Source organism: Coturnix japonica, chromosome Z (genome assembly GCF_054131305.1).
Source record: "Coturnix japonica strain WE chromosome Z, WE-NBRP24, whole genome shotgun sequence".
NCBI classification, from domain to species: domain Eukaryota; kingdom Metazoa; phylum Chordata; class Aves; order Galliformes; family Phasianidae; genus Coturnix; species Coturnix japonica.
The window spans coordinates 63,270,092-63,284,656 of NC_140702.1; the positions used below are offsets into that span (position 1 = coordinate 63,270,092).

General features: G+C 39.9%; 1 protein-coding gene across 6 annotated transcripts in view; it reads left to right on the forward strand.

Annotated features, from left to right (window-relative positions):
• The window catches only part of LIFR (LIF receptor subunit alpha), a 90,202-nt gene that overhangs the window by 63,212 nt on the left and 12,425 nt on the right, over positions 1-14,565 (forward strand). For all 6 annotated transcript variants that reach the window (XM_085528794.1, XM_015848485.3, XM_085528795.1 and 3 more), the window contains 8 exons: positions 190-459; positions 1,818-1,947; positions 3,156-3,319; positions 5,909-6,054; positions 8,867-9,032; positions 9,179-9,249; positions 9,744-9,957; positions 12,857-13,036. In XM_085528794.1, the coding sequence (XP_085384920.1) occupies positions 190-459; positions 1,818-1,947; positions 3,156-3,319; positions 5,909-6,054; positions 8,867-9,032; positions 9,179-9,249; positions 9,744-9,957; positions 12,857-13,036 (1,341 nt within the window). The remainder of the gene's footprint in view (positions 1-189; positions 460-1,817; positions 1,948-3,155; positions 3,320-5,908; positions 6,055-8,866; positions 9,033-9,178; positions 9,250-9,743; positions 9,958-12,856; positions 13,037-14,565) is intronic.

Sequence of the window (14,565 nt, forward strand, 5' to 3'; positions counted from 1 at the left end):
ATTATTAGTAAATGAAACCTTGTAAAGCATTGATTTGGTTATTTGGGTGCACTGGTGTTCTCCTGAGTTAAGTTTTAGTTGATACTGTATTCATAGCAAATTGTTTTTGTCTTCTTTTTTTTTTCTTTTTTTTTTTTTTTTTTCTTTTTTTTTTTTTTCTTTTCATTTTGTTTTTTCCTTCTCTGATAGGAAAAGATACTGAGCCCAGTGGAAGTGGCCTTTTTCCTCAGGACACTGTGGTGGCAGTGGGTTCAAATGTAACATTTTGTTGTGTCCATGAAGAAGGACGGCAGGTACAACGGATGTCATATGGAGCAAAAGATTACCCACTAATACGTCTGAGCAGTCGGAGCAGTGCAATCAGAGTGCTAAATGCCAATGCTTCAGATGCCAGTGGGACAAATATAGTGTGCAGAATGTCTGAAAATGGGATGGATGGAACTGTCTTGTTTGTAGGATGTATGTATAATTATGTTTACTGACCTTGAGGAAATGCTCTTAAGACTCTTAAGTCTGTTAGGAAACATGCTGTTGTGGCTTTTTTGCTATTCCCTAGCTTTTGGTTTATAAGGATAAACTGGGATTTTACTCACATGATTAATTTCATTGTGGAAACTCCAGCACGTGGAGAAGGTTCCAGGGCTGAGAGGATGAGGGGTTGAGGGTACCCAGTGAATACCTGTGAGAGTCTTCTAGAACCAGTCCCATAGTGTCTTTCCTTCTGGACCTCTTTTCCTGAGGCAGTTCTTCATTATGTGTAATACTTAGTAGTTTATCAGCATTCAATGATTTATCCTCATTTTCTGTAACTTTGGAAGATCATGCATTTCAACTTGTTCCTAATAAAGGCAAGAGTAAGAACAAGAATTGAAAGCAAAAACATACCAGTCAAATGAAAGCAATAAAACAGTTGTGCTTGAAGCAACAACAGATGCTCATCCAGGACAGTAACTTCCTGGGAGCTAATTACAGTGAAGGAATTTGTCTGACAGTTTGTTTTCCCTGGGATATCTTCAAAATATTCTTTTAATATTTTCTTCAGAGATGCTGTACCACCATGTATCTTTTCTGTGTATCTTTGCCAGCCCCAGAAATCTCTTCCAGATGCAGCTACCTTTTGAAACAAACTATTGAAATTGTCTGCTTTTTCTTCCCATTAATTAATAAACCTCAGTTTCATGTGTTTTCATCATAATGCTTATGAGAATTGCCATCTTCCCATAGCTCCAGTTTTCCTTTGCAAGCACTCACTGTGGACTTAGAGTCCTTGGGACTGAGGAAATCATTTTGAAAGCATGTTCCAACTCCAACATGTATCTTTTGAAAGTCTCTGTCTTCGTTCATATTCTGTCTATGTTAGAAAATGCAAAATAGAATCCAGCCTTTAATGACTCCTCAGTGAGATGCCATTTTTATGTTATCTATGCTCTGTTTGCTTTTGTGGAAGAACCTTCCACATAAATAATCAGGGATCAGTGAACGAAGACTATAATAATCTTCTAGGATTATTCCATACGATACTTTCTGAAGATCTGGGCTGTAGTGAAGTCTGTGTCCTGCCAGTGTTTCTTATACTCACCAGTGTAGCTGCTTAGTGGGAAGTAAGATTTGCCAGGATACTCTTCCTGATGGGGTAGATTTGGAGAAAAGAAAGTAGAGGAAATGAATATGTATCCACACAATTTTAGTTAAAGCTAGACCTGGCAAAGTAGACCCTAACACTTCTTTGCTTCTTTTAAGCACATGTCACAGTTTCACTTATCAGACTGAGATGGGAATAGTTTGTCTAACTGTTTTGGTTTTGTTTTATGCTACAGATGGTCCTGATATTCCTGAAGAGCTCAGCTGTGAAACATCCAACTTTGTGATAATAAAATGCACCTGGAAACCAGGTAGAGCCAGTGGACTATATGGAGTACGAGGAACAAAGTACAGTTTAATTGAAAGGTAAAACCATTCAGCGTTGTAGGAGTGAAAAGGTAGAACTAGAATACATCCTTTGCTGCCTGTGACTAATTGTTCCTTGTCTCCTTATATGACATAAAATCTTCATTGTTTGGAGCCTGAAATATTTTTGAGGAAATTGGAACTGAACTCTGAAAACAAAATAATATGAGCCTCATTTTGCAAAATTGCAATGGGACTTAGAGATGATACTTCCCACAGACTTATGCTGTTATGGACTAATGACAAAATAAAGGGCTTATTCTGTCAGACTACTGCCAACATGTGGATAAGACCAATGTAAGAATACCGGGAGACTGTAGGAGTCATTCACTCCTTTTTTTCCAGTGCAACCTGTGTTTGATCACCTTCCAGATATTACTTCTACTATACAGGAGGACAGAAACTTACTGAGGAGCAATTGTAAGACAGACTAGGAAACATTTCCTAAATGTTACGAAGAAAAATATTGATAAGCCTACTCCCATTCCCCTCCCAGCATTGTAAGCTGGACTGTGTAGAGCAAGCAGAGTGTGCGTTACCTGGAAGACACTGGGAATGAGGAATAACAGTGGTATCATCCAGAGGAAAGTAGAAGCTGATGTCCCACTAGTTTGCCTTATGTGCAACATAAGTTAGTCAGTGAACAGTCAGTCTGTTTTTAACCCCTGAAGACATTGCTCTGGTCTTGGGTATTACCAGCCTGCTTTTGATTTAAAAATGGCTGGGACTAGTGGATGTATCCTAGGCAACAAATCTTAGTTTAAGTTTGGCAGGGGTGATAGAGAAAGATGTTCCCTATGTTAAATTTTCTTAGCTCAGAAAGCAATCAAGAAGCTACTTCCAATGCAAATGTATGCTGATCTGAACAAAGATACTTCAAATAAGAGTCTTAGTTGAGACTTGCGAGGTGGTTTAACAGGGCCTACCTGTTTTCTAGGCTTTTGAGAAGCAAGAAGATGGAAACATTATGCTAGTGAAAGAGGGGAGTTTCATGTGAGAACAGGGCAAGTCATAACTGATGCCACTTTAACTTGTATTGCAGCTCTAGATATGCCTCTGCAGTCAACTCATTCTGAAAGTCATGTGTTTTAATGAACACATTATTTTTTACTGTGTTTTTAGTCTAGACTTCTGACAGTTGCTATAAATTACCTTCAAATTGCCTATTCAAAAATAATATTGTTCCCCAACCCTTGCTTACTTTGTAGTATATCTGGCAAAAATGTTTCCTGTGAAGTAAATGAAATGAAGAAAGAGCGTGTTTGTGGCTTCCCTGTTCTGGCTGATCAGAAAACTTACAGTTTTGTATTAGGAGTTTCCAATCCTATTGGACAAACAGAGGCATCGCTTTTGGTTGATTTAAATCAGAGAGGTAAGTCTTGAGAGTTATAAAGGCAAAGAGATATGTTTACTACACACTAAAGGTTGTTTATGGTTTCAAAGAACACTGACATGTTATGCTTGTGATTGTTTTGCTTTGTTGTCACAAGTTTTTTGACACATTTTGTGATTTGAACTTAAGAAAGCTTAGCACATGTTCTGAGGCACAAAGATAGGGCGTGCAGGGAGATGCCTGTACTGTATGTACTCTACAGCAGTACTACTGCACTATATATGCTGCTGTATGGATAAATGCTGCTTGTGATCTAATAATAAGCATCTGCTGTTTATGTGTAGCTTTGTATTCTATTACAAATCAGCATTTAAAATTTAGTGTGTGAACTACAAGGGCAAATCATACCTGACCAAGCTGATGACCTTCTATGATGAAGCAATGGATTCAGTAGGCAAAGAAGGGGCAACTGATATCATCTACTTGGACTTGTGCAAGGCCTTTGACATGGTCCTGCACATATCGTTACCTCTGAGTTGAAGAGGTATGGATTTGAAGGCTGGACTTTTTGGTGGATGAATAATTGGTTGGATGTCTGGAGCCAGAGAGTAGCTGTATATCCAGGTGAAGACTGGTCACGAGTGGTGTCCTCCAGAGACCCCTGTTGGGACCAGTACTCTTTAATGTCTTCATCAATGACATAAATGACGGGATTGAGTGCACCCTCAGCAAGTTTGCAGATGACATCAAGCTGCATGCAGCAGCTGACACAACAGACAGAAAGGAGGCTGTCCAGAAGGAGCTGAATAGGATTGAAATGTGGTTCCATGGGTACTTCAGCAAGGACAAAGGCAGGGTCTTGCACTTGAGTCAGGGCAATTGCAGGTATGTCTACAGATTGGGAGAAGAGCACATTGAGAGCAGCTCTGTGGAGAAGGACTTTGGGATTCTGGTGGATGAAAAGCTGAACATGAGCTAGCACTATGTACTTGTAGCTCAGAAGGCAAACAGTATGCTGGGCTGCATCAAAAGAAGGGTGGCCAGCAGGGTGGAGGAAGTGCTCTGCCTTTGTGGATTCCCATCTAGAGTACTTTCTCCAGGCCTGGAGCCTTGAGTGCAAGGAGGCTACGAAGCAGTTGAAGCAGGTCCAGAAGAGGCCACAAAAGTCATGAAAGGGCTGGAGCACTTCTCCTATGAAGAAAGGTGGAGCAACCAGGGCTTGTTTAGCTTGGTGAAGGAGTAGGTTTTGGGGGGACTTCAGTACCTTCCGGTACTTGAACAGAGCTTATAAGTAGGAGGGAAACTGACTTTTTACACAGTGATAGGATGAGAGTAAATGGCTTCAAACTGAAAGAAAGGAGATTTAAGTTAGATGTTAGGAAGAAATTCTTTATGCAGAGGGCAGTGAGGCACTGGCACAGTTTGCCCAGAGGAACTGTGGATGCCCTGTCCCTGGAGGCATTCAAGGCCAGATTGGATAGGGCCTCAGGCTGCTTTATCTGGTGGCTGACAACCCTGCCCACTGAAGGGGGTTGGGTCTTGGTGATCTTTGATGTCCCTTTCAACCTAGGCCATCTTATGATTCCGTACTTCAATGTCTGCTTATAGGGCAAAACATTATACAGGCTCACACATGCAGCATTTAGAGCATGAAAGGGCAATGCTAAGAGGAACTAGCAAGAACATTACTTACTGTAGATAATATGCATATAGGTGTGATCATCTGTGGTTGTGAACTTACTTCATTGCACTCATGGTATAAACAAAGAGAAGGAGAAGATGATCACCTTTCTTGTGCTTCCTCTCCTCCCTGTCCTTTTCCACACAATCACACTACAGCTGTGGATTCAGAGTTTCTAGGGCTTATATTTTTCAGCCATCCACTCTGTAAAAGTCAGCTTGCAGTTAAAGATGGCTCATTCATTTTCATCTCCTAATGACAAGCAGCCTAAGACTGGAATTGTAGGAATATATAGGCAGGCCACTTTGGTATAACTTATTAATGTTAATGAAAAACTGGGCTGTTTTGCATCCAGTCCGTACGACTGCTGTTTTCAATTTGTTTCCTTTTGTTTCTTTCACTCTCTGTACACTTAATTCTCAACGTAGAGCACATATTTGCTCAAGGGTAACTGGAGCAATTCCAAAAGTGGAGATTTATTTTCTCTAACCACTCTGAGCAGTAGCATTGAATAGACCACAAAAGCTCCATGAAAGGAGTTTTGGACAGGGTGAGGTGGAGAGGTCTGCAGATTTTAAGTTCTAACTTGCCAGGTTCCCATGATTGCGTGAATTTCATGTGTCCATGTATTGAAAATGAAATGGCCCATATTTCACTGTTGTGGTAAAGTAGCTAGTAGGTGAAATGTTTACCTGCATCTCCAGACCATTATGCATGCCAACAACACTCAGCATAAGTAAATCTGCTTCCCTGCTTAATAACAGAAGCGCATCAGGAGTGAGGCTGTTTGCTGGTACCTCTGCAGCTCCAGCTGTCCTAAGTGCTAATTGGGTGATTTAGTTATTCTTCTGGTTCTCTTCAGTCTTTCAAAACAAAATGTTTTTAACCTGAAATTAATGTGTTTGGTTTTTCTTTTCTTAGAATAAAAGTTTTTTTCTTTAATCCAGTTCATCCAGAAACTCCGGAAAAGTTAACTGTTTCTGGGAACAGCTCCACAAGTGTCCGTCTGCACTGGTATATAAATGGCAGCTTTGCTGAGATCAGGCTTCTGTGTCAAATTGAAATCAGCAGTGCCCACTCTGAGCAAAAACTGGTAAGTGTTATTTTCAGTGAATTTTTTGGCTCAAATGACAATCTTCTTCATATCTTTGTTCTGATCATCTTACTTAATGTAGGAATGGCTAGGAGCTCATCTAGTACAATCAGAGAAAGTTCTACTCACTTTCATTGTTGCCTGCTGTTCTGTATTTTGCTCGTTTATAGTAGCTTAGGGGAAAGTCAGTGTAGCTGTGGTATTATTTGGCACTTAAAGAAGATACACTCATGCCTTCATGCACAGTACTTTTTGCCCGCCCTTTGAGTAACTGTCCTTGCAGTCTGTCCTTTATGCTGCTAATTGTACTAATGCACTTTCTTTCCAGGTTTTGCTTCTGCCACACAGACTTCCATGGTGATTGTCTCTGATTGCCTCTACTAGTCTGTAGTTGATTTTCTTTTTTTTCCCTCCTCTTAGGAAAACTAAGAGAACATTTCATTTGCATGCTGTTAGCAGTTGGCTTGTGTATGACTGTAATACAGTGTTGCTAAACCTGCTTATATGTCACTGGGGCAGAGGCAGCATAGGGAGAGATCATCCCACTGGCATGTCAGTAGGTAATCCTTGGTAAAGACCTCTGCAGCTGGAGAGGAAGTGGTGGTTTTAGGTGGGGTTTGGATTTCCAGCATTCAGGCTTTCTTCCAGCAACTGCCCAGCATTGGTGTTCTGTCACTGATTGGTGCTGCATATTTATTCTGCCGTCAAAGGAGCTTAAGGCACTAATTTAGACACCGGCATCAGATACCAAGCGTAGGTGGTGGGAGTATATCCCTTTCTCCCTTATTGCCTAAAGTAGTGTGTGGGTGATCTGTGTCGGTGGGGAAGCCTAATGGCAGAGCTGCCTGTTCGGCTGGCCTCAGGTTTACCTCCAAGTTCTGTGACTGCTCATTCAGATGGAGTATCTCTGTCTCTGGCCAGCTCATGTAGACAGATGCTGCATTACCCAGCCTTGGTGTAAAGAGCCTGAACTTATGTTGTGAGCACAGTAACCTCACAGACTGCTTTTTATCAGTGCTTGATCCTCAGGCTGTTTGTAGCAGGAGTGTTCTCTTGCCCAATTAGATTTAGTAGCACAGTCTTGTACAAAGTCACTCAAGCCACAGAAGTGAAGAAGCTGACAGTGAACATACTAATTTTGTGTGTGTTTTCTAAAATAATAGGGTAGTAACAAATACATGCTCATTTTTAAAATACTTTAGAAGCATTTACAGACTGTGGAAGCCTTAAACTTGTCTGTATTCTCTGTGGTGATGTGTTTAGCAGTACTCAGATACTAAGTACTGCAGAGAAAATCAAATGCCTTGGGAATTATCAGAGGAAGTAACTCGCTTTTAGATGTAAATAAAAGCTCTGTAGTTATAGATACCCTCACCCACAGTTGCCTGCATTTTCTGCTCCTAGCAGTAACTGCTTCTGCTGCAATCAGGAGTGGAAACAAACGTCTAAGCATCACCCCCCCTTCAGTTCAGCTTAAAATGCCAAAAAGTAGTTTTGCACAGTTCTGTCTGGCCTGAATTACACTGTTTGAAGCCTGGAGTGCATAATTGCTTGTGAATGCTGCTACCAGGTCAGTTATCTGGGGCAGTGGAGGATGATAAAGTCATACACTGCCGCAGCAGTTTGCTTCACTGCACCTGTATCTGTGCCCTCCTTTACAGATATTTTGAAACATAGTGCACAGCTTGGTAGAAGTTCTTACAGCATTGTCACGTTGTCTTTGGTTGCTTAATAAACCTCCAAGAGTTCTCTGTAATAAAAAAAAAGTAGCTGTGAAATTGTTATGGGTATTTACATGGCATTTTGAGGATGTTTTCAGAAGCTTTTCCATCCGTACGAGAGATTGTTGGCATTTTTATATTTTTCAAGTTGTTGTTTGGCTTTACAAATGCACAATTAGTTGCAGCTTAAACTCACTTGGAGTCCAGTTTTGGCAGCTGTGATGCACATGTGTTATAATTAGATTCAGCAAAGTGCATTCCCATGCCTAGGTTTTGTTTGTTTGTTTGTTTTTAAGTAGTTGTGGAACAGAAATACTCTACAGACTTGTACCATTTTAAATAACAGGAGGGAGTAGTACTGTAGTAAGAACTATGAACAGAAGTTTTACTTGGATGCTGTCTTTTGAAGGGAAAAGCTCTGTCTGGTATGGGTGCTGCATGATGGGCTTCTTACTCGGATGGACTGTGTGTGTAGCATGCCTTTGTAGGAGTAAGTCCTTTGTCCACCCAGTCAGCTGTGCACACTCATGGTGGGAGTTCAGATTTTGTGTACCAGAGGCAAAACCTTGACGGAACTTGTGAGCTAACACTTTGCTGCTCATAGGAGAGAGGAGGGACTAAAGAGGTTTGATAGAAGCAGCAGCATGCTCTTGCCTGCAGAGCTTATCCTCTTGGAAGCTCGCACTATTAGAGAACAATTGCAGCAGAAGGAGTGTATGTGCTCCATACATATGTTTTTGTGCTACATATGACTTCATTTTGACAGACCTCTGAATTATTTTCCTTTGTTTAGGATGACTGCACAGAAAATATGTTTTAGTATTTTTTTGATACTCTTCAAACATATTCACGTTCTCACACTGTTGCGTTGAGTAATCCTTCTCTCCTTGGGAAGGCTGCTTTCTTTCAGACAGGCAACAGTTATCTATAATTTGATTGTAGCATTTTTCCAACCTGTATTCTTGGGGAAAACACCACCTTATTTAGGTGTTGACTTTCAGCACAGAATACAGGCAAAAGAAAAGATAAGAAAAGTTTCTTAAAATAAAGAATTTTATTTTATCAAATAAAATTATATCACTTTTTAACAGCATAATGTCTCCATGCCTGGTGGAAAGTTCTCAACTTACACAGCTCAGCTTAATGCATTGCACCCTTACACCAAATACCGGTTCAGGGTGCGCTGTTCAGCTGCTGACCACTTCTGGAGATGGAGCGGTTGGAGTGGGACAGAGGAACACACAACATTGGAAGCCCGTAAGTTTATCTGTTTCCTTGATGATAAAGAGTGAACTTGTGAAGCTATGTGCTTTTTAAATTAGCTCTCTACAAAGCTAACTTTTTGATAGATGATAAATTGTGTACAATGCAACCTGAAAAAAGAATCTCTTTTTTAATCTTAGCTCCTGCCAGAGGACCAGATATCTGGAGAGAGAGAAGTCCTTCTGGAAAAAGTCTGAGAATCTTCTGGAAGGTAGATAGAAATCTTAAATTACACTGTATGTTAAAACTTTAAGCATGAAAATCCATTTTCCTACGGATTTATAAGCAAATAAGTTGATAGTCAATAAATCAGATTATTTTTCTTAACTTTCTATAGAAGTATCCACATAAAAAAATACTTGTCCCCAAATGGAAATTTACTGAAGTTTTGTGTTTAAAACTTACACTGAGAAGCATTTTGCTTGAACAATTAAATTTTTGGTAAATCCAAGGTAGAAATGAAAAACATAGAAAAACCTTTGTATTAAATTCCAAATTTACACTTGAGTTACTGTCTTTCCTGCCTGGGTGTCCTATGCATTCCTCAGACAATGGGATTGGAATGCTAGAATCACATTGTCCTATGTCTTCTTCAACTTTTCCCCTTCCTTAACTTTTTTATTATTATTATTATTATTATTATTATTATTACTATTATTATTATTATTATTATTATTTTGTAATGTGTTCTTTGTCTGCTCATAGCCCTTATCCCTTTCTGAAGCCAATGGAAAAATTGTGTCTCATGAAGTGTCCTGCTACCTGCTAGAGGAATCACTGGAGTATAAAGAAGTCACAGAGCCTTCAAACAGTACTGAGATAAAACTTGGAAGAAATGACTGTGTAATTAGCGTTGTAGCCAAAAATCATGCAGGCTCATCTCCTCCTTCAAGGATAACAAGCGTGGAACTTCCAAGTGGTGAGTGCTCCCAGCGGAGAGCTTAGCACCTTCATGGCTTGGGGAATATTGTTGGCGAGTTTGATGATTGAAAAATGAGATCAAACATGCTTTGCTTGTTTTGCATTTGGTCTTTGTTTCTTTTTTCCAGGCAAATCTACTGCATGGGGGAGGAAAAAAATTGCTGCTTTGCTTTTAGGGTTGCGTCTTTCCAATTAATTATGATCTCTGCAAAAAAGGATGATAGTGTGCAGCCTCTCTTACTATTGCTTTTCTGGAGACCTCCCAGGAGCAACAAGGGTGGAACTTCAAAGCTCTAGCATAGTTCTCTGATGTTTAAGGAGCTCAGTTTATTTCTGCACATTCCTTTGTGATACCAAGAAGTGTTACATGCTGAAGAGAATCAAAGTAAATATTTGGAGGTGTTGTGTGCCTTTTTAAGAGAGGAATTGTTGCTTCAATGCTTCTGAGCTCTGCAGGAGAATATTAATTGGGCCAGCTGGTAAAATGTTGGCATCCTTGTGCTGGGAGCTGGGGTTTGTAAAGAAGGTAGGACTTCAGCTTCCCAATTAAAACACTGCCACTCTTGCTGTGGGCTTTTGTAAAGTGAAATAGCTGAGCCAGATAATGATTTTCTGCTCTTAACTCTAATCTTGTGGAGCAGATGATATTGCATGTGGTTATTGAGAGTCCATGCTTCCCTGCTTGCCAGGAGGAGTGTGATCTCCAAAGCCTGAACCTTTGGATCTTTTAGCTGTTTTGTGCGGAGGATGTACTGCTTCTCCTTCTCCACTCAGAGAGCAGGTAACATAGCCATCCTTACAACTCTGGCTCTGGTAAGAAAATTCCATCTCCTACAAGGAAGATGCATGCCTTGAATGAGATCAGCAGTGAGAGAAAAACGAACATGTTTCTATGCAAAAGAAAATAATAGCTCTTAATGTTTCTTGTGCTTCTCCAAAGCACTAACACCTAAAAATGTTCTCTTTTTCTGCTTCCTGAAAGGAAAAGTAATTGTATGGAACAGCTAAATTAAAAATAAATGCTTTTATAGCTCTCTTCATGCAGTACCAGTACTAGACTCTAGTCACTGGGTAGGACTCTGTAATAGATTTGTGGTGTGGGACAGCTGATGGCAGCTGGAGCTTTGCAGTCATTTGTAGCTTTCTCTTGTATTGAGCACTTGAGATGTCTGAGGTTCCCCTCAGTGTTACCCAACTTGCACTCCTTGAAGGTTTGCTCCCAAGCTGGTATAGGAATTGTCTGAGTCACTGACTAGGGAGTCATGAAAGATGACTCATTTACTGAACTGGATGACATTTTTACCCAAACATCTTTTCTGGCTGCTTCCTGTGTGCAATCTGTAAGTGCTTTCAGTGTCCATAAGAGAGCAGTGGCTCTGAGGCTTAAGATCTATTGAGGTTTTGTGGAACCCAACAACACAAACAAAGGATACTCTGCCTTAATTAATTTGTTGCTGTCTGTGGAAAGTGCTGTTTAGTGTTCAGGGCACACAGTCTGGCTGTTACAGACTCCTCTTTTACAGCAGTGCTACAGTGCTGGTAGTTGTTTCTCCTGCTGTAGATTGAAGCTATAAATACATCAAAATGAGCAATGCTACCCTGGGTGAAACTCTAGGCTTCTGGCTCAGGAAATAACATTGAATGTGGTGTATATAAGAATTTTAGAGGGTATGTACTCAGTGTAAAAATAGGAAATTTTCATGTCTGTAAGAAAATTAAAGCAGTCTAATTACAAATATGCTCTTCCAGCATCACAGAAGAGTGATTTCACTGGATCCATAGTACTTTTTAGGGAAAAATATTACAAGACTTCTGGAGTTGATTTGTCTTTGTTTAACCAGATGTGTCTTTTGTGCCTGGCCTAGCAAGTTAGAATATTAGTGTACGCTTAGCATATGTTCATATTTTTTAGAGCTAAGCAGTCCTTCATCGTTCACAGCATGTCTGTGAGAGTGAGGTTTCACAACACTGCTTTTTAAAAACTGCTGTTGCCCTTCAACCTTCCATGGTTTATGGATTTAATGACATGAAATAATAGACTCAATAGGGAGCATAAATGAGAATACTGAATAAGGAAAAACTCAAACCCTGAAACTGCTTTTGAAGATCAGTTGTGGGGCCACAGCTGTTGTGAAGGCTCTTGGAAAACATCTCTTAGCTCTGCAGGGTCCTGTCTGTCAGCCAGGGAGGGAAGCTGCAGGAATCACAAGTCATTCTCAGATCTGATTGGTTCAGAGGCATCCAAACTTTAAAAACTCAGAAACAAAAAAATAAACAAAGGGCACTGCAGGTTTGTTTTGGTCTGGTTTTGTGTTTTTTTTTTTGTTTGTTTGTTTGTTTTCCTTTTTTTTTTCTTTTTTTTTTTTTCTTTTTTTTTATTTATTTACCTTTCATAGCCTGGAATCTGTGTGAAAGGATTCAACTTTTGTTGTCGATTCTCAGTGAAAAACAAATGTCTGTGTGTCTGTGGTTGGGTGAGTGACAGCAAGACACTCTGACAGAAACACAAAGCAAACTGTTAGCTGAAATAACAGCAGGAATTTATAGCTGCAGGCTCCTGCCAAATTGGTGTCAAGTCAGATTTGAACCTGCCATCTGCTGTAAATCCTTACCTTGAAAAAGTGCTTTTTTTTCCAGTTCTGAGCTGCAGTACTTCTCATCATCATACTTAAGACTGGCTGTGGGATTTGCTTCAGGCTACATTTGATTTCCAGCACTTCAGAAAGCATAGCTGAGTGTGCTGTTTCAAGTTTCACAGTACCAGGAGTGCTCTTCTTGTTGCTAGAAATCACTGCAGTTTATAAAACCTTTGTGCTCTGGCTGGAAGGCTTTCTTTCAGCTTTGACTACAGATAAGTGTCTGGTCTCTGATGGATCTTTTTGTCATCTTTGTTGCAGACAATGTCAAAACAGATCGAGCTGTGGCAATGGGGAATGGAATTTATATTTCTTGGAATTCTTACCCCAACATGACCTGTGGCTATATAGTAAAATGGTGCCATTCATCTGGGTCGGAACCCTGCAGTGTGGACTGGCAGAAATTTCCTTCAAATACAACAGATGCGGTGATAAAATCTGGTAAGTCAGAAATCAGTTTCTGAGTTTTTCTGGTTCAGAGTCTGAGTAGGAAGTGAAGTGAGAGCAGTACCGATACTATGGATCAAAGATTTTTTATGCAGCCTTACCAAATCCAAATACTAGTCATCACTAAACTATTATCATCACACATTTATTAACTATATTGAAATTACCTTTTCTAGCTATACCCAACAACATCCTGTTACAGCATAACACATAATGGTCAATCTAGGGTTCAGGATGTACTTGGATTCTAAACATAAAATGCACTGCTCAGGATAGAGGGAAGACTAATGCATTGTTTTTGTATCATATATATATATATATATATATATATATATATATGTTTTAGTGTGACCTCCATGTGTTGGATCACTTTCAGCAGTCAAAATTCTATGGAATGGGGCACATTCCAGGTCTCTAGCTGCTGGTGAGGAGATGGGGAAATGAGTCTCAGTTGCTGTGGGACTAGTAGAAGCAGAAAAGAAAAGACCTAAGAAAGATGCAGATTTTTTTCTCTTCTCCCTGTAAATATGTATATTTACTTTCTAGAAGTGTTTGCTATATAAAGCAAAATATATAAAGAAAAAACAACTTCAAACTGTGTATGTAGAAAAGTTGGGGTGGGTGCGAACTTAGTAGGTAAGGAATATGCTTTCCTACTTGCAGATACAATGCTGTGTCCATGTTGTTTTTGTTTATGCTGGCTAGCTCTTGCATTTTCTAAGCAGACAATACTGTGTCTGTCCTAAATGCACCGCTCAACTCCTGCACTCTTTCCTGCAATAATTTTTGATGTCTGTTGTGAGAGTTTCCAGGCTGTGGGGGCTGGGCTCAAGCTACCACATTTACCTCTGTGTTTGGTCCAGAAGTCTCTCTCCATCTGGACCTGAACTCCTACAAAAATTCACTTGATTTCTGTAGTGGTCCACAGAGGCTGCTTGTTTAGGAAAAGATTGATGGAGATTCAGCTTGAAAACACTGACCTGCAGAAATCACAGGAAGTTGTAAATTATTTATACAGTGTAGTATTAAACACGTGTGCCTCTATCAAAGGCATTCAGAGCAGAAGTTTGATGACTGTCTGGGTTTTGTAGAGTCATTTCAGACCTGGAGTTCATTGCTGAAGTGCTTCAGTGTCACTTTTGAGAGTTCTCTGAATTTCCTTTGCACTGTTGCTGCAGTAAGTCTGTGTATTTCAAAATGCGTTTTTGTTTCCAAAGAGGAGGCAGGATCCACATGGCTGCTGTGGGAGGAAAGTAAATGGATTGTTTCAATAACTTCAGTTTGTGTTTCCTCATGGAAAGAGCAATTTATGCAATTTGAGTAGCTTATTTTTAATGTTTGTTTAGAAACAAAATTTCTCCAAGTGCTGGATTTGCTTAATGCACCTAAATTGTGACTAACACTGTTTGTATCTAATGCTGCAGTCTAAGGCTGTCGTTTTCTTAATACTCATTTCTGTGAGAATGCACAATATGAAAGTTAGTAGCATTAGCGTCTGTAAGTGAGACCTTCTCACTAGTGGC